Genomic DNA, 27505 nt, shown 5'->3' with positions numbered 1-27505 from the left:
TCATACCTGGTCTTGAACTGACAACTGTTTGGTGTAAAACATAAATGGGAAGTCCTAATTTCCAGCTAAATTTCCAATCCCTGATGATGTAACTCCACTTTAAAGTGGTGGATGCATGTTTGGAGCCAAATCAAAGCTTCATAAAATTCACTGTAATTGTCTCAAAATAGCAATTTGTGCCTCACTTGTGAGTTACACCATACTCAGCCTGTATGTTCTGAAGTCTCAACAAAATGATTGAAGCTGCACAAGAAATACAGGGACACACGAAAATAAAGAATTCACAAAGTTAATTTTTTTTTAGAAATATATTTTGTAAGAAAACAGTATTAACATTAACAAGAAAAGTTTATTATACAGTATAAAATAATTGCTTGAATTCAACATGGTTCTTTACCAAAAAAATAAAAAAAAAAAGCCTGAGGATTTATATGAAGCCTCAATTCCTACAGATTTGAGTCTTTTGCCTTGTGTGATTCTTACCGCACTGAAGAGCGGGTTTTCCCACCATCACCCTTAGAGCACAGACAAACACTCCTAAAACCTCCCTCACCCCTTCCCCAACAAGTTGCTGTTCCCTGCCCAGATGTGCTCTAAACATCACCTGTAGTACTTTCAGCTCTCCCCTACATCCCACATACCCACCTCTCAGGTTCCACGCACCTACCCCTTTTGGCCAAGCAACTATACAAGCAACAACACATGTTGCAGCTAGCTAGGAGTCTCCCTGTACTAATTTGTTGCCTAATATGAACAGTGGCCAGCCACTGACAAATAATGTATCATGGCTGAGTCATTCTCAGCTGTCTGTTCTCATAAAACCTGTAAGAGTATCTCTTAACACTGCCATTCACCTGCCTGAGCTGGCAGAAGCACGCGGAGCTTTCGAAGCTAGAAGGGGAGACAAGGACAGGCAATGCAATGACATAAGCTTCACTTTTTTGGGAAACTAAGCTAAAAAAGTCATTAATTGCAGAATTTACAACTTGCAGATTTTGTTGTAGGAAAATATGCCTGTTCAGTAACTATAAATACCCCTACATTTCAATGGATTATTACATATTAATTTTTAAAATTTCTTTTTTATTTAGGTAACGCCAGCTTTGTAATGTCAATTACCCTTGAGGTTTGAAAGGCACCCAGTGACCAGCATTCTGGTGTAATTATTCATGACATCGGTGTGATTCCCCCCCTCCCTATAATACTGACAAGATTAACAGAAATCTATTAAGTTAAAAAGAACAAAGATATATATTACATTTGCTAATTGCAAACAACCTCTTTTAGCTGCAATTTTTCCCATTGGGATTAAAAAGTGCACCAGTTTAACATGTCTGTACATTAAAAACAGTTTAAAACATTAAATATACAAACAGCAAGAGATTTTAAATATTTTGTATCAAATACTATAGGACAATATAATTTACTTTTTTTTTTTACACAAAACATTACACCTGAAATATAACTTTAGATATTACAGAATATAAAAATACATACTTTTTGTCTAAAAAATGTCTTTGCAGGTTCTGGCACAAAGTAATACTTTAAAGGCACACTGTATTTTGGCAATCTATATTTGCAATTAACTGTGCAACAATAATAAAAATGACCTGTAATTAACCTTTTAGAACTGCAAGGCCAGATGATCTCCCTTCTTCCTGGAATAACCCTTTCAATCAGGTAAAAACTTAAGCTGAACTGTTTAGGTGTTCTGCAACTCATTTCTGCCACAGCCTGAACTCTCCAACCCTAATCCAGCAAAGCAAGAACAGGCTTAACTAAGCATGTGAAAAGCCACATCAAATGCATGGGATTAGTCATACTTTTGTAATCTCTGCCATCTCAGGGTCAGAATGCTCAACCCCAAGCAAAACTGAGGCCTAAATGCAAGCTGGGAGCCAAGTTCTTGTCTTGTCCTACGTTTGCACCAAAACTAGTAAAAGTAGCACAGGTCAAAAAGGGCAGAACTCGGAAACAGAAGTTCAATACTAATTGCTCTGATTTCAACTATGCCAATGTGAAAGTTGTAACGGCTGTACCGAAGCCAGTGGAGACATATGAAGTAAAACTGCTATAAGACTGAATCAGAACTATGTAATTTTGCCCTTTATGCATTTGTGGGACTCACGCTGGAGTCTGCACAGGGCAATAACGTGTCTTTAGAGATATATGGCTTATACAGATGCAATTGGGCTGCAAAAGACTTTCAGTTCTGTCTTCAAGTTGTTTCTGGACCACTAAAAACGCAAACAGTTTTCAGCACACTAAGGAAAGATTCAGTCTAAATCCCTAACTTTAAACGCCCCAAAATAAGTTGCTTCCTGTGATGAATCCAGTAGCAATGGGTTTGATACCTGGATACTGATCATTTCACCAGATTTTAATTTAAAAAACCCTCCTACATTTACAGAATAAAAATGAAATTCTGAATTCCCTGACCAGTATTTGGTGCTTCCTCCCTTCATCAACACATCCGAGCGCCTTATTTTAAGGTTTGTTTTAGTCATATACACCATCAGCTGAAGCCCTCTTTTAGTCAGGTTTCCTGAAGTTTCATGATGTCTGAAACAAATGTTAGCATAAAGGTAGTAAAACCCGTCTTGATTAACAATTAGTTTTCCATCATTGAACGTCATATTTGATAGGTTTGCCTGGCCTTTGTCATGATGCCAGGATGTGAGGTTGACTTTGCGAGTTCCTGAAGAGGGAAGAAAAAAAATAATTATTATTTTTAAACATTTAACAAACCCCAACATTTAGAAAGCAACCTCTGGGTTTTAGAATCAACAGCAACTAGAGTTATATAGCCTGAAGTGAGGATTAGACAGACAATTATAATAGAAATTCGTAAGATACTTTTTTCCATCATGAGCTGCCATATTTGGCTTACTATTTCTACCTGTTTGCCCTGCCACTAGAACATCTGCTGGACCATGGTACAACACACTTGCCCAACAGTTTGACTACGCTAAGCAATCATGGAAGAAGCTCAGTACAGAAACTGCGTTCCACCTAAAACTTCATTTGAGTAACAAATACTTGAGAGGAATTTGAAAGGAAAAATTGCTAATGAAAAAACTGCTAATCTTGTTATTAGCCTTTAACTTGTAAATGTTTGTAAGGAATAACTAAACAAAATCTGAAAAGATGTTAAACTGAAAATTCTCCAAAGAGAAACCTTATGAAACCTTCCCATATTTCATGTTCTTGTGACTGTAGTGGTACAAAGGTAAACATCTTCATTTGAGAAACCCCCAAAAAAGGGCAAAAAAAGGGCAAAAAAAAGTCAGTATGCTTGTGCATCTTTAGTACTGCACAGTAAGTTGGCTACACTTTAGATAGCACTTCAAGTATTTATGACAAATTTTTTTTATGCAAAAACAATGTTTAGATTTAACCCAGTGCTTGCATATACTGGAATAAGGCTCCACAATCTGGTTTAATCATACCCTAGATATGTAGGATAGTGGCCCACAGCACAATCCTTATTCTTTGAGAAGTGTACAAATAGTTACAGCTGGGCAGTCACAGCTGTTCAGGAGGTAAACTCAGATTCTTTGTCTAACACCTCGCAGAAAGTCTTAGAAAAAATCCTCTAGGAAAACAGATGTGACTCTGGATATATTGTTTTTTTTTTCCTTTTCTTATTTTTATTCTTTTTGAAGTATCTTAAGTTTCAAACTAGAAGCAATGAGCCGATATGCCATGCGTGGAGGAGAATGGTCCCCTTCAAGCAGTCTTAAACTGGAGATCCACAAATCAGGAAAGAAAATTATCATAATATTCTGCCTCTCCATAGAACATCATGCATGTGAGAATCAAAATACACATGTAACAGTTACTAAATCTGACTATCAAAAAAGATAGATTAATAGAATTAACATATGTAAAGAAGCATTATTGAATTCCTTCTAACACAAATCCTTTCAGCTCTGCCTGCATGATGATGGCCTGGTAAAGAGGAAGTTGTGCTGTATCTGTTAAGGTGACTGAGTGCTTTGTGAAGAGGACAAAAAGGTGCTGAGAGACTGGAGATGTTTAGATTAGTTCTTCAGCTCAGCACTGTCACAGAAAGCTAACTTCGCATATACAGGTTCTAATGCCCCCCAGGAATCCTGGCCCAAAAGGCACCTCCTGGGTGCTGTCATCAAGTAGCCACACTGAAACCTCCAAGAGATGATACAAGCTGGTCAAGTCTCAGATCTCATTTCATTTAAATCCTGCTATTTGAGGCTGTGTTAAGAGATGGCCTGGCAGGTCAGATAGGGACCGAGAGAGAGCATTTGAGTCTTCCTTCCAAATCGGGTCATGTTTGACCCCTCGGATTAGTTTTGGTGGCACAGTGTTAAGAAGCAGATCTGCAACACCAGCCCAGTTAGCAATGCTACTACAGCTTGTGTATTATGTAGAGATTCAGAGTATTTTCTGTTGAGGAACATGCCCTGCAGCACACATCCCACAGCCCTATCACCTCCCTAGCTTCACCACCACCCCACTATAGCACCCACCTCATCTCACAGCCCTGCAAAAAACAGAGGGACAGGCAACAGTGGGAGGAAGAGATCCAAGCAAGACCGGTGGGCACACACACGCAGAGGAAACAGCACTGTCCTGAGAAAGCTGCACAGGCCCTGACCCTTCCTGATAGGCACAAGCCACTAACACTACCTTTTATTCAGTGAAATGCACAGGGCAGAAGACAACAGATGAGAGTTGCCCAACTTTTTCTCCTACCCACTAGCAATTTTCACCACACAAGACTAACTATTTGTTCCATCCCACAGCCGTGGGTCCACACAGGCACCAGAGGACCTTACACCTTAGGCTCCCAGTGCATCTAAATGCCTGCTTGGAATATTCAGTACTCTATTCTGCCAACATCAAACGAAAACAACCTATTCCCACCAAACTTTCCATGGCACATGTCAGCGCCCAGTGCCCTCTAACTCCAAGCATATATCAAGGCATGCCCCAGAAACAATGCTCAGAAGCATGCAGGGGAAAAGCCCCAGGTACATTTCATTATTTAAAAAGATGCCTCTTGGACTTGTTTGCACAAAAAGTGAGGGGAAGTAGGGACAGGAATTTGAGAGCCATGAGTCTTCCCTAACTGCCAAGGGCAAGTAACTTTTGCAGCGTATGAGAATAATACTTCAATAGTAGTCCAGAACAAAAAGCTTTGGCATTCTTCCACAAAGACTTGAGTGAAGCACAGGCTGTCAAAGGCAGATCATAAATACTTGCTCCCTTATGGCTCCAGTGCAGGCAGGTAGAAATTATACAAGAAAAATCATACAAAGAAGCTGTCTTCTGTGCAGTGCCTCAAAAACCTCTGAAAACCATCAATTAATTGGAAGCGACACCAAGATCTTAAGTCTCTTCTTGTCTGGAATTATTCACCCGCAAGAGATGCTTAGATGGGGTACCAGAGTACACCTCTGAAGCACTGGGGATAGCTGAGGAAGTTGTAGAACTTCTTGTGTACAGTGTTAACTCTGCCAGAAAAACTGCAGGAGGATAGGCAAGAAATCACTGCTTGGATCAGAGGAGACACAATTCAGAGATATGGGACAGGAATGTATACATATGATGGAACAGAAAGGCATGCTGGTGTGCTGGGACTGACTGGTGGCCCACTGGGTAGTTGCTAGTCAGATTTTATTTACCCGGCAAGTAAACTTTTTAGTTGCCAGTGTTAAACAAGTAGAAATTTTGAAGACATCTTCAGTGGGAATGCATGATTCTCTGCTGAAGAAGGGGAAAGAGATAATAGGTGCCACAGTCATTTGTAATTGAGGTGCTGAGGTGGTGAAGTTTGTTCACACTGTTTTGGTGTTGAGGGCAATACTCATCATTCATCCACACTCACATAGAGGGACAAGCCAAAAGATGATAGAAGATGACCCTTATTGTTTTGAGCAGTGGATTAGCCTAGATAACTTCTGGAAGCTCCTTCCAACCTAAATGATAATGCTTGTATTATATTTTATACATATTATATATATAATATATATTATATAGATATATCATCATTTTATATATGCATGTATGATTGCATTAACTGAGGCAGATTGCCTTTTTGCCACAATTCAGAGCTTTGGAAGAGGCACACCACAGTCATTGGCACAGCACAAAGATACATTGGTAGGAGTTACGCCATGCAACATTTAATGGAAGGTTCAAGCAGGCTCTCAGCACTTCTGGTGGTAATACACCTAAATTTGGAGACACCAAAACCAATCACTATTCCAAGACACAGACAGAGGAGAAAACTGGAGCATGCAAGTGGAAAGTCAGCTGTCCGTATAGCAGAAACTCTGAAATGTAACCCAAGCCACGGGACAGTCAGAAACTCTGCAATACAGTATCTTCTGTGACAAAATTTACTATGAGCCATGAAAAAAAAAACAGCACAAAGTCAGTCATGTTGACAGAGAAGGAAGATGTCTGAGCATAATGAGTAAGATAACATTCCAGACATAGTAAAAAGCATTATAAAAAAAGTCAAGATAAAGTCTTTCTGTAAATGTTGTTTTGATTACAAATCAAAACAATGTCTTGTATATTTGTGAGCATGAACTAATACAAATGAGTTTCAATAAAATTAATTACTGAGAAGTAATATGATGCAAGGGGACCAGAGGAGAAAGTAGCCCTGTACTGATAATTTCTTTGCATCCTAGTAGCTTTCAGGTATAAATTAAGCCTGAGGGAAGGACCAAAGCACTGTTTGCTCTGAAAAACTATTTTGGAGAAAAAGGGCAACTAAGCTGAACCTCTAGCTGTAAATAGCTCAGAATACTACAGCATTTCCTTAAGACAGTGAAAGGTATCAGTTCACATTCCAAATTATATATTTAACATTTATATTTCTGTTTGTGATTTTCTCCTTTAAACTGTGAGTAATTTCTGTAATCAATTTATAAACCAAAATTCACTGTTTTCATTTAAAACCTAGGTAGCATTTATAATGAGCTCTGGTAAAAACCAACCAGCAAGCATCCAGCTTTAACCTAAGGCAGCAAACCTAAAAAATACACACAGCAAGCCAAACCACTATGGCTTCTGCAGCCAAATGATGGGTGGGGACACCAAGATCTGGGAAGGGTTATTTTCCCCCTTCCTCATACTCCCCCTAGCTGCAAAAGTCCATGTGGAGCTTGATATTATTGTGAACCAGGTGAAAAAATAAAAGTGTTCCCTCAGACACTGCTCAGTGCCCCTTCATGAAAGGTGTTCAGTGGCAAACTACTTAAAATCCTGTTTGACAGTGATGAAGAATTAATATTCTCCCCACCCCCCAGACATTGTTTTCTTTGGGTCAGAGTGATGACAGCAGAGAACCTTAAAACACTATGACCAGATCTGTCCAGACTCATGGATGGCATAAAATAAGTTAGAAGGATTTCAGATTAGAAGGATTTCAGACATGTAGGCTAAGGAGTCGGGGAAGAAAACAGAAATTGCTATTTGCAGTCAGGGAATGGGAAAGAAACTCCTGGTGACCTTCAGGCAAATTCCTCATCCTTTATGCCTGTCATTAACCTCTGCCACCCAGCCAAGTGGGTACTGCCTCATACCAGCCAGCATAATACTGAAGTGCCCCACAACTAGAGGTCCAGGGTTCCAGCCACCCATACTGACACAGCCCCTCACTGCTGCAATGCCCACAAGGACCGCAGAAGCTGTGCTCACAATTAACATCCTGGCCAATGCTCTTCCAAAAGAGTCAGAAGTCATACGCGCCAGATCAGGAGGTAATATGTTCAAGTCATCACATTGGTAAGGGGTTGATCTGCTCCAAGGAGAAACAGAGCAGCTTGTTGCCACACATGTATTTCTGATAGCTCCTGCAGACTGTGTTATTAAAAAAAAAAATAATAGTATGAATAGAGCAAGCAATGCCTCCCTTGATATTATTCACAGATGTGCTATGTCACTCCTTGGAAGATCAATGCAGTGATGCACAACAGTAAAAATTATCACTACTAGTCCTGATAAAAATACAGTTTACTGCAACATGCAGGTAGACAGCAAGTAAATTCCCCACGGGAAAAGGTGGATTTCAAAGTGGGACACTGACACTCTCCACTTCTGTAGATGTAAGTGATCTCTCTGATTAGCAAATTAACTGAATCCTTCCAAAGACAAAATGCTAAGACAAGTTTACTGATACTGCATTTTCTACTATTGACCTATGTCAAAAGGCAATATCTGACTGAAACAGAAGCTTGTCAGGAGGCATTTGAGCTAATAAGAAAGCTTGTAGAAGTTCTGGCTGCCATCTGACAAGCTGCTTAAGCTCTCTGGTTATAAAGGCAATGTCAATGCACTTGAAGGGAGAAAGAATCCTATCCCTACAGGCAAGAAGCTGTACAAAAGTGCTTTGTCTTTAAATTGAGCAAGAGCAAGAGCAAGGTATTATACTATGCAGCCTGCTAAAAATCTAAGATTTCAAGCCTCAACACAGCATTCCCCCTTGGTTTGGTCATATAAAACAGAAAAGGAATGCACATAGCTTAGTAAGTTCAGCACTGCAGAAAGTATACAGCTTCAGAAGAAGAAATCAGTGGTGATCGATGTCCCCTCCTGTCTTGAGATCCTCTAATAGCTTCAGAAAACACTCTGGTTTACTTCTACCACACCAATGATGATCACTGTGTTGAGAATACAGAGAGAAAAATCTCAACTGACATTGCCCCAGGGCAAAAAAAGAAACATACTAAGATATCTTAAAATTGCAGGAATTAATCTTTTCCTCTGGAGTGTGTTCCAAGGCAGAATCATGCCTTGTTCCCTCATATCGTACTAGTGAGAATATTCCCAAAGCTATCCAAAGGTACCTGTGGCTAGAGAACAAGAGCTCTGGCAAGATAAAAGAATGCCATCCTCTTACCATAGGGGCAAATAAAAGCCACAAACATTTCTTTTTTCCCCCTACTCAATAGCTCAGAAACATACTGCATCCAAGTCAACACACTGAACAGAAACCCTGTTCCTCAGAGTACAATGCCATGATCTTTGACCTTCCTGCTAACAGACTAGGTGGATACAGACAGACCCTTGTGAATCTTTGGCATGTCTGAACATCAGGAAGGCCCTGAGAGTCTTGATGTGAAAAAGTCTATAGCAGCACTGCAACATAATAATGAATGGAATATGACAAAAACCTTTCCAACATGCCATTAGCAGAAGGAAACACTTGCTATAAATTCAGTCCTATGCTATGGGCGTACCCACAGAGGGCAGGGAACTAGCGGGCAAATTGTAATGACGCTGGGACTGCAGTTCTAGGCCTTCAACACCCCAAAATGAAAGATGTGCTTCCTTCATGGCAAGTTTTTACACTGATGGGCACCTGACGTGTGCGTTATGTATTCACATAAGATTCTCAGCTTGCAAATCCACCCTGAAGACAAATGTTGTGTCACCCAGTACAGAGCCAATTATACTTCAGCACACAAAAGGAGTGCTGCTGTGAAGGGTAGAATAGATGGACATAAGACATTCTTGAATTTTACAATAGAAAACAACATATTTCTTCATCTGACAACAGAAAAATCTTAGATTCAATGGAAGGGAAACATCTTCCAACCTGCAACATCTGGATTATGGCTAGTCATGTATAATATATCCTTGTATGTATGTACACATGTCTGTGTGTATGTATACCTACAGCTGATGTCCAGTGTCAGTGAAGAACTCCAGATGGGCCTTACTAGCCCAACAAAAATAAGAAATGAGGAAAGCACTCAACGCCTACCTCCATTCCTCACCTGAAGACAGCACGAAGAGGTAGGCCAAGCCCTCACAGCTTGATCATGAAAACCGGTCATGTGAAATAGAGGCCATTCAGCACATAACAGACTGATGTAAGATACCTGAGGCAAAAGGGAAGCTATCCTGTTGTTAGCATTACCCCTGCTGCCTCTGAAATTCCTTAACACAACCAATTTATTCTCATTATCAAAAGCCATTTCTGAAATCCCAGTCTGTTGCTGGTATTGCTGAACTATTTTCATATACTTCATTGTTTAACACATTTATAGTAGCATTGGAACAATTCTCTTAAAAATGAACTTACCAGATGGAATATTCTTATCATCAATAATGAGATGGGCAAATGGCAGCTTCTCAGGTTTGTTTCTCTTGTACAGATCCATTCCTAATGCCTCCATTGCAGCTAGAGATAAAAGAATCACATTACCTCAGAAAGACAAGTTTAGAACTGAAATATTTCTTATTTGTAAACCAGCACCTACCTTTTTCTGGTCTTGGTGGTGCTCTTCCCATGACACGCTGGACTTCCTAAAATGAAAAAGAGTCACTGCTTTCAGTGCCTTGGTTTTGTAGTATCATGTACTTCAGGTAGTTTGCACACACTGTGTGTATGTATACATGGGGGCTGTTCTAACTGCAGTATATTCAGATACCTGGGACTCGTATTCTCATATTTACACGATGTATAATATTAACACACAGTTTAGCTGCTACAAATCAAATTACTTCCTCTGTCCAACACTTCTGATAAAGGTGGATAGGAATGATGATGTGTATGATCACTGTACTATTTATTGAAGTAGTGCTCACAGGACATTTACAACCTTTCTTACTTACTGCACTTGGAATATTTCTCAAAGTATAATGGAACAATAGCTGCTAAGAATGCACCACATAAAACAGAGTTATGAACTGATTTAATTACTTGGGGTCAAAAGGTAATGAAAGCAGCAGTTCTACATAGGGACTAGTGTGTAACCACACTAATAACTAAAGCTAAGCTCTGAATTTCACTTGTAATGAGGTAAATTAAAAACCTCCACCCCTCCCACTTGACCACTAACAGGGAAGAGGTTGCAGATCTACAAGGCTTTATAATCAAGGCTCACATCTAACAAGGTATGCAGGAACTGAAGGATTAAGCATATTCCACACCGGTACTGGGCCAAATGGACTGGGTGCCAGAGTTTGGAAATATGCATTCTACAAAACTGCAGACAAATTTTAACGTGAAACCAGTGTTACTCAAAAACAAGAACAGTGCAAGTAACAGACACCAGGCACCACAAAAAAGCCTTGCTTTTAATAATCCATACCTGTTTTCATCTTGAGAAAACATAAAAACAGCAGCTTTCAAAAGTCTAAGCAGCCTATTCTTGTTACAAGCCTGGACTGAGTCTTGGTAACATTCAGTCCTCAGTTCTGTCCCTTGTTCTCCCATCACTCTCTTCATCTCATGTTTTCTAAAAAATCAGGGGTAATATTCTACTTGCTATTCAGAATAGCTCATACCATGAAGGCACCAAAATGTTTAATGAAAGGAAACATTTTGCTGAGGATAGAAAATCATACCTCATCTTTGAAACGTAAGAGAGGTCCTTTCTTTTGTCTGTGTCATATATATTGCTGTTCATCTGATTCAATACCACATATATGAAACATGGCTCAGATTTGGCCAGATCAGCAATGTTCCACTGTGCTCTCAATCACTGCCGTGTTTTAGAATTTGAAATCCTACTTTCAAAACACTCAAAGTCTTGCTTTCATGTAATTTTGCAGCCACGGTGAAATCTGTAATGCCTTAGCTGGTACATTTATTACTCTCACTTTCCCCTTTCAGTAGGTGTTTAAATGCTAAACCAATATGAAAAGCCACAGCAGTATGGAAGTTGTAGTATGACTATCAAAGCATACTCTTCAGCAGAGATATGCTGATTTTGTAGATAAAAATCATTAAGATGCCTTCTGCTGTAGAGACAAGAAGAAACTCAGAATTGCAACTTCAAAAGAAGCAAAACGCATGTCCACCTCCCCCATTTACATTCACTTTCCCTCTCTGATCTTCCTACATCAATGTCAGTTCTAGGTGCATGAAATGAAGCTCAATTCTAGAAGCTACACACCAGCACCAGCCTCTAGCCACACACTCTTTAACTTCATCAGAAGTAGGAAGATGACAAAAAATTGCAAGTACTAGGTACTACAAAAAGTGGCAAAAGCCTCTAAAGAGAACAAGACACAAGCTAAAAGACTGGGAGATGGACCACACTATCAGAGATTACTGGACCACGTTTACTCCCAATCCTTTCCCTGTAAAGGGAAGACTCCTTCGTTTTCTTGCTTTCTTAATGGCAACTTCTCAGATGCAGAGCCTGCTTTCGTATCTTTTCTTTCTGGGGGATGTGATAACATCCTTGCCTGAAAAGCCTACCAGGCAGATCCAAAAAAAACAGCCATGTACATTTTAATCTCCTATTATCTAAACCAGTACTAAAAAAAATAAATCCCACATTTGGTAACTGTGCACCCCTTAAAGTCCTTGAACTGACCAATTTCTATCCTCCTCTTAACCTACGTTTTTTTTAGGAGTAAAGAGTTCTGCTTCTGCACACTTCCAAAGATGCTCTAGCTTTAACATCTGGGTACCTCACCTTCTGACACCTAGCAGCCTGACTGCTCATCTGCCATGTGGAACAGCTGTGGTCCTCATGAAATGCAGTCTGAGCTGCTTTCTTTCTGACTGTTGGTGGTGCTGTTCATCTGCAACATCACCACTTGGTAAGCAGAACCACTACCCAGGAAGACCTGGGTCAACAACTCTCCTTGTCCTGACTGTCTTGAGCCTACTTTCCTGTATACCAGGAGCATCTCTCTCCGACAGGAATATTCTCCTATACTCCTCTTGAAGCTATGCTATTATGCAATTAGGAATGCAAGTGCCATTACAACAAAAGGGAGATTATAAGAGTGAGCCCAACACTAACACACTGAAATGAGCTGGAAACTGTCTCATGTTCATTGACTCTTCTGTGTGCTTGTCACTGGATTAGAAGTGACTAACCTGTGGCCAGTAAACAGAAATCTTTCATCAGTTCTCCAAACACTGGATTGGTGCCAAGTTCTCTACTGGATTCTGACCAGCCCCACAAATTTTCATATTCCTTTCTGTTCTGTTGCTTCCAAAAGGAAGCTGAAATACATGAACTAATCCCTAGATAAAGATGGCCTATGGGTTTCCTCCTGAAAAGTAAGTAGTTCAGCACTTCTCTAGATTTTTTTTTTTTTACTTCATGTTTCTACAGTTCCAAGGTGCTGATACACAACCTACCTCAAAGCATTTCAGCACATACTTGCTTTTGACTCCAAAAGACTCAAGGACCACATTTTTCAGTGGCTGCCTGCACATAGCCAGTTGTCTAAAGATAGCCTCTTAGTGGGATTATAAAAATTCCCTGGTAGCCTTACTGCAAGGAATTAAGAGCTAGGTTTTTCCAGATCTTTAAACTGCATTCTTTAGCACCTAAATGTCTTTAAGCATCTCATACCTAATAACAATGTACTACCATTAAGACAGCAGAAACAGCTTAACAGAACCTGTCACTAGAACACTGCTATAATGGCATAAGAACTGCTGACAAAATATTATCAGTGACTTCTTAAGACTGCCACCCACAGAACCATGAGTGCTACCAAGCTGTTGAGCTATTTTTAGAAAAACTGTACACAGAAATCAAACCACTTAGTCTTACAAAAAGCTGCACTTCTACACCTTTGCATCATTTGCTCACTGCCCACCAAGTTAATTCTGCTGGCCTGCTTCCCACATTCCAACCTCCTTCACACAGTCACTGTTCAAACAGACAAGCAGCCGGTCACAAAAATGAAAAATGTGTCTTCCTTCATCCAAGAAATTGAAGAGGCCATTGGGAAGCTGAAAAACTGTCACATTTTAAAAAATAAAATCATGCTTTAAGTGCCTGGAAGGTTGGGAACTGCTCTTTCCTCATCCACAGCAGGCTGCAGGTTTTAACCCTTAGTATCTCAGCATCTTCAAAACAAACAACTCTTCCTCTTCAAGTTACATCCGATGTTGAGGATGCACAGAGAAGGCTACGTTTGCAGACATGATATTTGCAAACAGTTTTTTCTCCCCTTTGGCTTTTATAGTATCACAATATCTACTTTGAGCAGCTCTAAGCAGCCTTTTGAGACCAATCAGAAAAGAACCCCTCTGGACATTCATGTATTGCTTCAAATGTGATCTTAAAGCTCTTTTGTGCAGTTGTTTCTTCTACTACCCTAGTGCTTTAAATCCGGTTAATACCAGGAGGAAGTATCTGATTATCTTGCCGGAAATTCAGCAATCTGAAGAAAGCTAATCAGAAAGGAAGTTAGATAGAAAGCACATGAACCAATATTCATCAGAAGATAGTTCAGAGATCAGTAGCACTACAACCTCTACCCAAATGAGTATTCTGTTGCCTGCAGAAACTAAAAAGGCATGTAAGGTTGCAGGAGAGAAACAGTGAAATTTTAGCAACTTACACCAATCGCTCATGAAACCTTGAGTTTGTCTATAACTATATGCACTTTAAATGTCTGCTAAGTATATAGATATCTTTGTAAGTGCTGCCCTAGAGGTCTAGTGAAGTACTCCGTTGCCATGTGGGAGACTAGTTTATGCCTGAATTCCCCAAGCTGCTAGAAGCTGGGAGTATTGCCAAGAAAAGTTACTTATGAATTGACCCAAGATATGTTTGTAGTCCTTTCTACTTCAGGCTCATAACAGACTTCACAAGAACTGTGGTTAGTACATGTGGAGTGCCAAAAGGTTTTTAAGATTACATGCAAGAAAAAGTAAGCAGACAGGCTAGGAAAGTGTATTATTTGTCTGCTTGAAAGTTTATGGGCAATATTGAAAATATGCTGTCTACTGAGTAAGCTGCTCCCTAAGCAGTATCTTTATCCTGGAATATATTAAGGAATTCAACATTAGATTTTCATTAAAAGAAAATCTAGACCTGACCTTGCAGCCCTACTATGTTGGTTTTCATAAGAGCACTTTCATTTTCCATGTCAATGCCTGCTTTAGATTTAAGCACTAGGTCTACAGGTGTGCAAGGAAAACAGATGAGAACCAGTGCAGTAAGCTAAAAGCTGTAGCCAGACCATAAACCTGAGTAAAAGCAAGTTGTCTATTTTCATTTCCTGAACAGCTTGAATTGCAAAAGACAAAATTTGAAAAATCACAAAATGTAAACGGTATTTTAAAGCATTCTGTTTCAGTCACTTAACATGCTGAATTCAAATAATTCAATATGCTCAATTCAAATAAGGATACTGGTTCTTAAAACACACACAGGTTAGATTCTCCTTCAGTAAAGTGAAGAAAGCACAGATGATAGGAAACCACTTTCAAGTCACACCAGTCAAATTCCCAACACAGAGGATTAGCACAACTGGAAGTAAGATTCAGGTGCATCTCTGCCCTTCATTATGGCAGAGCCAACAAAAGGCAGAGCCTACAGAACATGGTAAAGTATAATTTTGCCTTAACACTTTTTCTTTCACTTCTCTGATATACCAAAAAGAAGCAAATGTAGGTCCAGATGAGCATTTTCCTATCTTTATGTTTCTATGTGTCATCCATATATGATGACAAAACACCCCAGAATACTGACACAGCTGCTTAATACATTCCGTTGCATTCAAAGGAAATTCAGAGTCTGATTACTTTGGCAAGGGAAATTTTATTTTTCCCAAACTAATGACCATCAGCCAAAAAAGTTATCCCTACTCACTACTTATCTTGGCCACGGACATTGCAGCATTTAACCTCCATCCAGAACGGCAGGATATGCAGTCTCAGCTAAAGCCAATGCCTTTGTTGAGTAACCAGCAGCAAATGACCAGAACAGACACACAGGGCTGCCCATTCACTTACTGTAACAAGCTCCTTAGTCTGTCATGGGAGCTGCATGAACAAGCCGTCTAGTACCAGCACACAGGGCAAAGTAGGTGTAGTGTGAGAGTTTCTATAAAATGCTGAAGGAAAGAACTAATCCTACAGAGTTAGTCTTTCCCCCCCCCCCCCTTAAATTTTTAAAGGGGGTGGCTAGTAAAAGGGACAAGACATGAACTCTTTTAGGGTTTGTGCACAAAAAGATCTGTCACTCAGGGTACTCTTAAAAGCAAACATGACATTAGCACAATTAAAGTGCTATATAATTAACTCAAGTACAATTCACTCTGTGAAGTGTGAGTTCAGCTCAAACCTAATGTAATAACCTTTACAAAAAACTGACAGTCCTATGCAGATGTAAAGAAGCCAAGTTATAATGGACCTGGTAAGCCAGGAAAACCAAATACCACAGCATTCAGACATTCAGCTGTTAAATAGCCTATAATTAGCACTAAACACCATCACACAAAAAGATCAAAGCCAGTTACTGCAGCAGGGCTGACTTCTTTAGCTGACTACTTTTGCTATCTGTGTTTGGGAACAAGCTGTCACTCTCAACTGCTAGGCAAAGACTGTCCAGTTATGCTATAGCAAAGCAGCTCTTCTGCCAGAGTGGGAATGGTCTTCACAGAACAGAAAACTGGCAGTGAGCAAAAAAATAAAAAAGGAGATACTATCCCTCATTTTGGGCTGCAGAAAGAGTAAGAAACAAGAGCAAATGAGAGCAAATGTTATCTCCTCTGTCTTTCAGGCAATATTTTGCCTGCTAATAATCTTGACTTGGGAGAATCTTGTCAGAAACAGGAAGACTACTTTGAAAAAAAAAATGTTAAACTGTCCTTTATGAAAATCCAAAGTGTCAGCAAACCTGTACAAACAGTAGGATAAACTACTACCTTCAGGCCCATCCAAATGTCAGAATGGCCAATCAACTAAATGCAGTTATAGTTTTCTCAATGCAACTTCAAGTCTTCCTTTGTTAAAAAAGTAAAACCCAAAATGTGTTTGAATACAGAATTGGTTAACTACTACCAGGCTCATGAGCAAAGACCACATGACCTTGGATGGAACTTCAGGTATTATTTGAACACTAGAAAACACGTCATAGAACTTACCTCTGAATACAGATGTTGGAAAAATTGTTTTAAGTTCAACAGGAGCACAAAATAAAGGAATAGTCTGGCTGTCACTTACCTTCTGCACAGCTCTTTGAAGAGCCTGCTTCATACTTCTACATGATTCTGGTATCAACTTTGCTTCTTGATTTTCAAAGGATGTATCATGCAAATCTGTATTTTCTTGATGTCCAAAAAGTGTTCTGACACAGTGTGCATGTTCTTTTGAAATTCTAGTAGGGTCCATCTGAAACAAAATTATAAGTACAACCAGTTTTAAGGCTCTGTTCAAGAGACATTAAAAGCATTTCATTCAGGAAGAATTTTCAACCACCAAGAAGTCTGACACCTAGCTAAGTTTATTATCTAAATTTTTACTGTAAAAAATTGAGAGAAGGTGGTTTATTTCATTCAAGAAGCATGTGACAGAAGAATTATTTAACTTCTTGAGCTGCCTAGTTCGTTAGTTTAGATGCGTGGTGTTCAAAAGTTAATGATAAATCCCAGTCTTACGGTAAAATACATAATCCTGAATTCCATTTTTCAACCACTTAGTGCAGTATCACAATTATTTTCGCTGGCAACATACACTGTCACCTTGCCTGTAAAAACTATAGTTTGCAAGGTGGCAAGCAAATGTCAAACTTTGGGAAAGTATGTACAATATCTAGCACATCATTTTCAAAAGGAAAAACAGAAGAGCAGAAGCCAGTTATCACAAATTATTTTGTAGGTGTGCTGGTTTGGGCTGGGATAGAGTTAAATTTTCTTCATAGTAGCTAGTGTAGGACTATGTTCTAGATTTGTGCTGGAAACAGTGTTGATAATTCAGGGATGTTTTTGTTACTGCTGAGCAGTGTTTACAGAGAGCCAAGGCCTTTTCTGCTTCTCACACCACACCACCAGCGAGTAGGCTGCGGAAGCACAGGACTTTGGGAGAAGACACAGCCAGGACAGCTCATCCTAGCTGACCCAAGGGATACACCATACCACATGCCATCATGCTCAGCAAATAAGCAGGGGGAAGGAGGAGGAAGCAGGGGACATTTGGAGTGATGGCATTTGTCTTCCCCAGTAACCATTACACATGATGGAGCCCTGCTTTCCTGGGGACAGGTGAACACCTGCCTGCTAATGGGAAGTGGTGAATTAATTCCTTGCTTTGCTTGTGCGTGCACAGCTTTTACTTTACCTACTAAACTGTCTATCTCAACCACGAGTTTTTTCACTTTTACTCTTCCAAGTCTCTCTCCCACAGCGGGGTGGAGTAAGCAGGTGGCTGTGTGGTCCTTAGTTGCTGGCCAGGGTTAAACCAATGCAGTGGGCAAGAGATACTGCTGCATTAAACAGTCACCAAGTAAGATGGCACAAATTCAGAAAGACGAAAGGATGATAAAACTGTACCACAAAACAATTCCGCTTCATGGGACAAAGACTGGTAAATTCAGAATATCTGCAAGATATTCTTAGCCATCAGCCTTTCTGATTGAATCAATTATAATTTTAAACTGTAAGTTTAGAATACTCCTGAATTCTATTAGTTAGATAAACCAGAAGGACATTCCAAGGATTAGGATTATGCCTTGGCAGAATTTAATTGCATAAATGTTATTTAAACCACCTCACCCTCTATTTCCACACTCCATATACTTTACACTCAAGAGATACTAACCAATATCTTTCAGAGATAGCCTAAGACTCTCAGCAGTTACTATCAACTTGTATTTAAGCCACTTTTACTTAAGGCTTGAAGGATTTGGGCACTCAAAACCTTGTCTAAGTTCTCTAACTGTATCAGCTGGTCTAATTAAGAACATTTACTTCTCTCTGCATCAGGAGGAAGGAACAATTTTATCTGAGAATTACAAAAGGTAATAATACATTATTTGTCATTACAATAAGGGAACGCCAAGACATTATGGATAGCGCTTGACAAGTGTTCAGTTTCCTTTAACATAGCACTGAACAAAACAACAACAAAACAGCAAGAGTGAATCAAACACATATCATTTGTTCACACAAACATAAAACTGACTCCCTAACACCCAAAAAGAACCAAGTTAATTTAAAAGCACAAGGGTAAGATTACAGAGGTGAATTTAAATGTATGCCAGTCAGGCAGCCATCCAACAGACACACACAGCAGAGAAACATTTGTTGCACAGATGGCAACACCAAATGCTGCTTCCTCCATCACCACCCTTCTGCTGAAGTCTCCAGACCAGAGACGTTTGCCGGATTCATCCAGATCATCAGCCCCTGTGCCCTGGTTTAGCCATCTCTGTTATCCCTGCAGATGCCACAGCTTTGAGCAGAGGGGTAGAGATTAGTTACAGAATGGCTTGGAGACACTAACATCTTCCTGAGATGGACTGACACAGCTGAACCTAAAATAAAATCTATGAATTAATCACCAAAAACTACCCTAATGACTTCTGAAGTCAGCTAGTGCAGTGCAGCCCCATTAATTGTTTAAGCAGATCTAAACCAGCACCTCTGTGCTGTCACCCTTCTTCTCCATAAAATTTCATTCCTGGTTCTCAGCTTCCTCTTCTAAATCAATAACCTGGGAGGAATTACTGCTGGTCTAATTTGCTGAAATAATAGCATCCTGAAACCAACCCACTCCAGGTATCACACAAGCATCATGGCCCATACAGGGACAGGCATAGGAATGAAAGAGCAGGAAAGCAGCAACAGAAGAAACAACTGCAGAACTGCACCCTCAACTCATCTCTCCCAGTATGTTCTACTAGTATCCAGAACTCAGAAATATCGACTGTAAACAGAAAGAAAAAAAAAGGCACAAAATGTTCACCAACAGCTGCTAAAAGGCAGTTAATACTGAATTAACTGGGCTAGAAGGTACCTCTGGAGGTCTCTAGTCCAGCCCCCTGCTTGAAGCAGGGCCAACTTGTAACTTAGGTCAGGTTGGTCAAGGCCTTGTCTAGACAAGCTTTGTGTAATCTCCATTGATGGAGACTTTCCACCTCTCTGGGCAAACTGTTCTACAATTTAACCACTCTGTCTAAAAACACTGGTTTTGATGTCCAGCTAGAGTTCTCCCTGCTGCAATTTATGACTGCCTGTTTTTGCTGTGCACTTCTGAAGAGGCTGGCTCCATCTTTAGGCAGCTAAAAACAGTTATTAGCCTCCCTCATGTTAGTATGTTCTTCCTTAGGTTTAAAGAATCCAGTTTTCCATTTCTGACACACTACAGTCCCTACCTCTCACAGTGGTTTTCTGCTGGACTCTCCAGTTCATTGATACACCTCTGGTACTGAGGGACCCCAAATAGGACCTGTTATTCCAGATACAGCCTCTTATGTTGGGGTTGTTAGAGAACCTGAGGGAATTAAGTGTCTTCAGCAGGATCTGGGTGTCTGTATTCTCCCCTCCACGCACTTCACAGAAGATAGAAGCCACAGCAAATAACTGTCAGTAGATATTTTTATCAGTAATTCTACTAGTGAGAGACTACTATCACAGTTTTGGATTTATTTAAACACATCTTCTGAAAAGCAGACAAGAAAACTACGTTTTACAACACGAAGATCATGAAATTTGAAAAGGCCTGATTATCCAGCATGAGAAATCATACAATCATAGAATGGTTTGAGTTGAAAGGGACCTTAAAGATCATCTAGTTCCAAACCCCCTGCCATGGGCAGGGACACCCAGTAAGACCAGGTTGCTCAAAGCCCCATCCAACCTGTCCTTGAGCACTTCCAGGGATGGGGCATCCACAGCTTCTCTGGGCAACCTGTTCCAGTGTCTCACCACCCCCACAGTAAAGAATTTTTTCCTAATATCTAATCTAAATCTATCCTCTCAATGCACAGCGTAGACTTACAGCTATCACCCATCAGCAGTCAGCCAAATGTGTCACACAACACTGTGCCAGAACAGTAACAGCAGATTGTACAGAAGCACTTACTAGGATTATAGTTTATCTGCTGAATGCTTAAGACAGAAAAGCAGAATCTCTGCACATACAGCTGTAAGTCTTAATGGAAACACTGTAAATGATAGCTTCAACAACTTAAAGCTATGCATCCCACCCTGACAAACTGTAAGTCTCTAGAGATGTAGTGCTTGAAAACTGAAGCTCTGAATTTAGACTAGCTAATCTACCTGACTGCCCTTATCTTTTTCAAAGAACACCTAGACTTCACCACCTTCAACCATGAAAATTGGCTCACTTGTCTGAAAAGGCATTCTCAGAAATCCCACATCTTGTATCCTCATAAAGACCATGTACTGAACTGCCATAGCTGTAAACAAACATTACCAAACACGGAGACCAAAACTGTGGGCAAGAAGCGATGCACAGAAAAAACTTTCAAGGAAGTGTTTTGAGAAGAACTTCCGAAGAGCCAGATGAAATACTGGAATGTTCTACAGGAAGAAGCTTGCAAGGCAGAGACCTTCAGCATGAAGTCCTAAACATTTAATACCTGGAAGAAATACCAAGATGCAGCAAAAAATATTGGAGAAAGCTTTGTAACACCCTAAGCAAGCTAAATACCCCAGAGGAATTACCTTATTTAAAAGAGAGGAGCGTCTAGCTTATTTTTCCTATGTTACTGCTGTGTACACATGAATCATGTCTGACCTTGGTCTGACACCATATCTCTGTTGGTGTCCCTTGATTTTCAGCATCTCTCATCATTCTAGTTGCAATTCTGGGCTCTTTTCACCTGACTCAGGGCAGCCAAAATGAACTCCAGCACTGAGGGTGAGACCAAATGAATTGACAGAATTAAGTACCAGTTGTCCGATGTTAAAAGGATTCAGTTTCATTTTAAATGATACAATACATTCCAGACACTTTTACCTATTAAATTTTGCCTCAATTATGAGATTTTACAGTACCACAGTCTATTTACTCCTTACAATAAATATCTAGCCTTTATATTTGCACTTAATTTCAAACTTAAACAAATTTCCAGATTATCAAATATCACTTTGTACTCCATGAGTGTAACCACCAAGCTTCTAAAAAGTGCTAATGACCCCCAGAAGGCTGCTTTCTGTTAGCTGCTGCTCATGAAACTTCAGATGAAATCTGAAAGGCAATTGTTTAAAAGCATACTGTAATGAAAGTCAGAGTTCCACAGACCCACAAAGTACCAACAAAGATCTGACTTCCAGGTCCTCATTTATCCAAGTGTGAGTTCTTCAATATGATACAATACAGACCTTTTTTCTAATGGGAAAAATGGATAGGCTTGGAGTTCTAGGTTAAAATATGGGAGTTAGACATCCAGTCCCCACATTTGGTTTTGAGTGCATCCAGCTTGTTCTACTGCCCTCCAGTCCAGTCAGTGCTAGACCAAACTCCTATCAGTTTATGACCTAAGTACGTTGAGGAAGTGAGCCAGAAAGAAAAGTTTAAAAGGAAAGCTTTTGGGGACTATACTCTAGCATGTACCAGTTAAACTAAATACTTTGGTCTCTCACCTTGTGCTGTGCATGAGACTATTACATGATGATCTCCAGCTGCTCCAAGTATCTAACTATATATTCATGGCATTTTCATTGATCTTGAGCAAGTGTTCTTCATGAAGTATAAGCAAAGTGAACACTTATGACAAATACATTTTGTTAGTGTTTGATTTCTTGGATTCAGCACACTGCACAAGACAGTCCAAAAAGAAAAGCCAAAACATTTTTATGTTTTTATATTTCAAAACACTACGACGAGAGATCAGAAAAAGTGAAGAACTGAATTTTATCTTTTTTTTGATGTATCAACTATTGTCTCATTTGCATTGTGCTGCATTATTTCTTAGCCATGAACATGTGTTTACCCGTGAAAATCTAGTGTCAGTTTTAGTTATGTGTCTTGTGAAATTCCAAATGCTCAAGCCACAAAATAAACAAAACTAAGGAAAACCCAAAACCTCTACTATTGTCTCAGCTCATATTGTGTCATGATCCAGCCCAAATAACTTTATGCAAATACAGAGAAAATGTGTATGGTAAAACTGAGTCAGAGTTTACTCAGCCTCTTAAGTACAGTTTTAAAGAGCTTGTAAAACAATTTCTTATTATCAGCCTACACAGTCAAATCTTTCTAATTCACCAACCAAACAATTCCAGTCTTTTGATGCACAGCTTCCATTATTAACTTCTCATTATTTTAACAAAATACACCACAATACTTAAGTTCTGTTAAAGTACAAATTTAGATAGCTGAAATTTATACTGAAAAGTATAAATTGAGATAGCTTAATACAACTAAATTTGACAGCAATCTTTTGAAAAGGTCAGATCATGTCCCATGTCAATAAAACAATCTGCAAGACATTTAAGTAAGACTTATTTCACAATTTAAAAAATGGTGAATAAATATGGATTACCATATCTTATTATTGCGAATTAAATACTTACATCAGAAGTATACTTATTATTCTATTTTTCAGTGATGGCAAAGAAGACATTTTCTCCATTAGAATTTTCAGGCAATGACTTCAGTCAAGTCTACATCTAGCTACATCATCTCTTTTAGATATTTCAGAAGTTCAAGTTTACAAAGGACTCTATCCAATAGCATTAATCCAGATCTACAGGAACAAGAAACCAGCAAGAGAATTAAGCTGCCAAATGCAGAATTACACCCATTACATAATTTTTCAAATTAGGAAAGCAGAAGAAAAATAGCCATTATGGTAAGAAAGCTCTTTGTACCCTTTGTTAGGCAGTGTGATGCACTGACATGATCAGGAAGAGATCTTAACAACAGAGGGGGAAGGTAAAGAGAACTGAGAACTAGGGTTTTCAAAAAGTGTACTTCGATTAGTTGTTTTGATTGCAATGGCTCTCTAGCCTACTAATCAATGTATAGCTATGCATTTCTAAGCGATATGTTTTGACAATGATGTCTTTTAAAGTTTGTGCAGATCTGGAGTGAAAACCATTTCTCTGCCACAAGCTGAAACAGGCACTAATTTATTTCACTGTCACACAAGCTTTAAGCTACCTTACAATGAGTCCCAGAAATTAAATGACACTCTTCTGAAGCATGCAGGATATAACTAAGTACTGTACTGCCATTCCATTTTATTTTGTAAAAATGGCAAACACAAAGCCATTGTCAGTAAGAAAATATGGTCTGCATAATAAGTGATCAGCAGCATTACTGTATGTTTGATAGTTATTTATCTGTTTAAGTGGGCATACATTTGTGCAACATATTTTCAGAGTGCACTCTGTTAAGAAATCCAGTCTGCTACATCAAGATCAAGCGCATCTACCTAGAAAGTAAACCGAAAGAAATGGGTTTCCACTCACTGCTGACTTCAAATGAAAGGTACACACAGCAGACGTACCACTTCCATGAAGGCAGCGAGGCCCCTATTAACAGAACTAATTAGCATCCAACGAAAAAGCCAAGCAAAAAGCTAACACCCAACCCAAGAAGCAACCAGCCAGCAGGCCCCCACTTCCTCTGAGAGGGCTCTGCCCGTCGGGTAAGAGGCACAGCAGAGTGAATCCAGGCAGCCAGCTGACCCATTTCCAAGAAACAGACTCCTCATCTCTCCGAAAGCCTAACCGCTCATCACCTCATCTGCCCCCACAGCAATACCTCTCAGAGCTCCCTTCTGCACGCACCACTGCCTCTCCTGAAGTGTCCCCCCGGCAGGCCTGTGGCCTGGCTCTGAGACCAGCTCCTGAGCTGCACGCCGCAGGCATCCCCCAGCCGATGCCCGCTAACACACAGACCCTGCTCCCCAGTGCCCTGCACAGACCAAAGGGCAAACGATCCCAAGCGGCGTTGTGTGGTGGTTTGTTGTGTTTCTTTTTTCTCCTTAAAGACATTTCTCCCACTGGTGAAACACAAATGGCAGCCAAGCCGTGTCAAACCCCTCTCCGGTGAATTACCAAAGCCCACAAGACTTCAGACGACGGCTCATTAAGCTGCTTCCCAGCTCAGGGTCTCCTCATGTTCGACCTGGCTAAGAAACCCTGTCCGCCAGCGTGCACCCCAGGCCGGCACGCTACCTAGTGCGCCTCAGGCTAAGCAGCTCCAGAGACCAGGGGATCAGCACAAGCCGGGCAGGGTACGGGCAGCCCTCCAGCCCGACAGCCTCCCAAAGCTGGGCCAACCGCATAGCCAGATAAGGGCGTTCTCTGACTTTTTTTTTAATTAATCGCCTCAATCCCACCCGACGCGAGGAACTTCAGCCCCTTCTGAAAGGTGCGAGGCGGTCGCTGCCGCCCTGCCCTGCCGCTCCCTCACGGCGCGGCTGCCGGCGCCCAACGCCCGCCGAGAAGGCGGGAAGGGGCCGCGCCGGCCCCCTCACCCCGCCGCCGCCTCCGGGCGCCGGCAGAGGCGCCGCTTACCTGAGCTCGGAAGTAGAGAAAGAGGGCGACGCTGCAGACCACCTGCCCCAGCCCCAGGAGGACGAGGGCGGCGAGGAGGGAGCGGGAGGCGGGCGGCGGGTGCGGATGGGCCGGCAGCGGCGGCGGTGGCGGCGGCGGCGGGGCGCTCTCGTGGGCGGCGCCGCTGCCCAGCTCCTCCGAGCCGCGCAAGTACTTGGTGTAGTCTCGGCTGGCGCGTCGCATCGCGGCGCGGGCAGCTGCGCTCCGCTCGGACGGCTCCACAGGCGGCCAGCGGCTCCGCCGAGCTCCCCAACCTCCACGAACAGCCCCGCCGCCCCGGCCGGGCACCTCTTATAAAGTGGGCGGCCAATCAGCCCCAGGCAGCGTGCCTCTGCCCCCCCTCCCCGCCGCCGCACACATCGCCACCGCCCCCTCCTCGCCTCCCCTCCCCGAGCAGGGAACGGCCCGCGCCGGCCGGCGGCGGGAGGGCCGGGCCGGGCCGGGTCGGGTCGGGTCGGGTCGGGCCCGCCCCTGCCCCCGGCGCCCCGGGCTCCACCGCCAGGCCGGTCGCCCAGCTCGCGGTCGGCTCTGCTCCTCCCCGCGGAGCGCAGCTCTTCGCCTCCCGCCACCATGAGCGAACCGAGCGCGGGCAGGGCTGCCTCCCTTGGCCAGCTGTTGCCCGCCGCCCCCTCGGCCCCCTCCTCACTCTTGCCCCCCTCAGGTTTGCGATGCAGCCGAGGCCTCTCTGAGCCCGTGGTCGCGTCAGGAGGGTCCTTTCCCCCCAAACCCCTGGGTACCTGCAGGCAGCACGCACCCCGGGTGGCCCCCTCGGTCATCCCTTGGCCCCTTTGGTGGGACCAGCTCCTCAGGGGACCAAAGGCCTGTCAGCCCCCTCACTTAGGCCAGGCTAAAATGAGCACCAATGGTGTTGGCTTGTGCTGTCCAGGCAGCACAGTTCAGAGTCCTTCTGAAGGGCTGGGTTAAAGAAATGGCAGGAAAGTGCTGGCAACCGGCTGCCGCTGGGACCAGCTGAGAGCCTCCCCATCTCCGCACACACAGCCTGTCTGCTGCAGCGGCGTTTCCAAATGCTTGGTTGGGAACAACATCTTCCTGCGCTCCCCACACCTCCTCAGCTTGCATTCAATACTGAAAACTCTTCCTTGTCAAGTCGTGCTACAGTCTGTAGGATCTTTCTCATGGTCTTTCTTGTGGGGGTGCCATTAAGGTCGAGTCTCCCCTTCCCATACTTGCTCATTTAGAGTTTGTCTATTTACAGTTTGTCTATTTACAGTCTTTCCTGCCTCCATGTAGTCTTTCCTCCCCCTGGACCTTCACTCATCAGTTTATCTACACCGTTGGAGATACAGCTGTCTCTTTGATAGATCCATCTTATGTGTCTAATTAGCCCACTTCATAGAAAACATTCTCCTAAACCCTATGAAAGTGCTTGTTGCAAAGGCAGTGCAGGTATGTTAGGTCTGCAGCCCTGTAAACTTCAGTGGGGAAATGGCTCAGACATAAAAGCAAGTGAGTTGGAAGTCCAGCTCAGGCTTTGAAGAACATGGGAGAATAACACAGATCCATGTAGGTCATTTTGACTGTAGAAAAACAGTCTAATTTTTGACTCGATACGTGACAGAATATCCTGTTTAGGTCAGCCCAAGCTAAGAAACTGAGAAACTTTACCCCCCAAAGAGGCTAACTGAACAAGACATGATTACGTGCTCCAGCAAATTAAAGAGAACTCTCTGAAATACACCAAACCACCATGCAACAAATTACTATCAAAATAAGCTGATAGCATTTAACACTAGACCCAAATAGGGCAATAACAATTACTTCACCAACAATGAGACATGTCTGAGAAATGATGGTGAGAGCACCTGCTTCCCAGCATCACCCATCAGGAAGTCATGGAGCAATTCCCCAACGTGGAATGGCTACGCCTATGTCTTCTTTCCAAATGCTTACATTTATGCTTGGTAGCATTGTGGTCTGTAGAGAACTGGAGGAGTTGTTTTTCTAAGTGTGTCTCAACCTTTCTGAAAACAAAATGAAGGTAAACTAGTCACCATCCCCTGTAAAATAACCATGAAAACAATCTCACGTTATACTGAGCTGGACACCCCTGAATTAATGTTACATTGGTCTACAATAACAATTTTTTCAGGAGAGGAATAACAGTGGAATAATTTTTTGAAAGATACAACTGGGTTTTTTAAAAGTTTTTTTGAAATCCAGTCACCACTTAGCTATTAAAGAATTTATAAAGGAGAAGTTCAGATAACATCGGTGATGCTAGCAGATGATTTTTGATGCT

General features: G+C 41.6%; 1 protein-coding gene across 2 annotated transcripts; it reads right to left on the bottom strand.

Annotated features, from left to right (window-relative positions):
- Nucleotides 1-294: 294 nt before the first annotated feature.
- TNFSF11 (TNF superfamily member 11) lies at nt 295-25595 on the bottom strand. Of its 2 annotated transcripts, none has more exons than XM_055802771.1 (5): nt 25207-25595; nt 16937-17104; nt 10263-10308; nt 10085-10183; nt 295-2698 (listed from the first exon to the last, which is right to left on the bottom strand). In XM_055802771.1, the coding sequence occupies exons 1-5, from the start codon at nt 25426-25428 to the stop codon at nt 2277-2279; spliced, it is 957 nt and encodes a 318-aa protein (XP_055658746.1). In that variant the 5' UTR covers nt 25429-25595; the 3' UTR covers nt 295-2276. The 2 variants fall into 2 exon arrangements, with proteins under 2 accessions (XP_055658746.1, XP_055658747.1); XM_055802772.1 differs by lacking the exon at nt 25207-25595 and adding an exon at nt 21473-21658.
- Nucleotides 25596-27505: the final 1910 nt, after the last annotated feature.

The sequence above is a fragment of the Falco peregrinus genome, chromosome 4, assembly GCF_023634155.1.
Source record: "Falco peregrinus isolate bFalPer1 chromosome 4, bFalPer1.pri, whole genome shotgun sequence".
Taxonomy (NCBI): domain Eukaryota; kingdom Metazoa; phylum Chordata; class Aves; order Falconiformes; family Falconidae; genus Falco; species Falco peregrinus.
The sequence above is the reverse complement of the archived record's forward strand: the minus strand, read 5'-3'. Positions and strand labels throughout refer to the sequence as shown.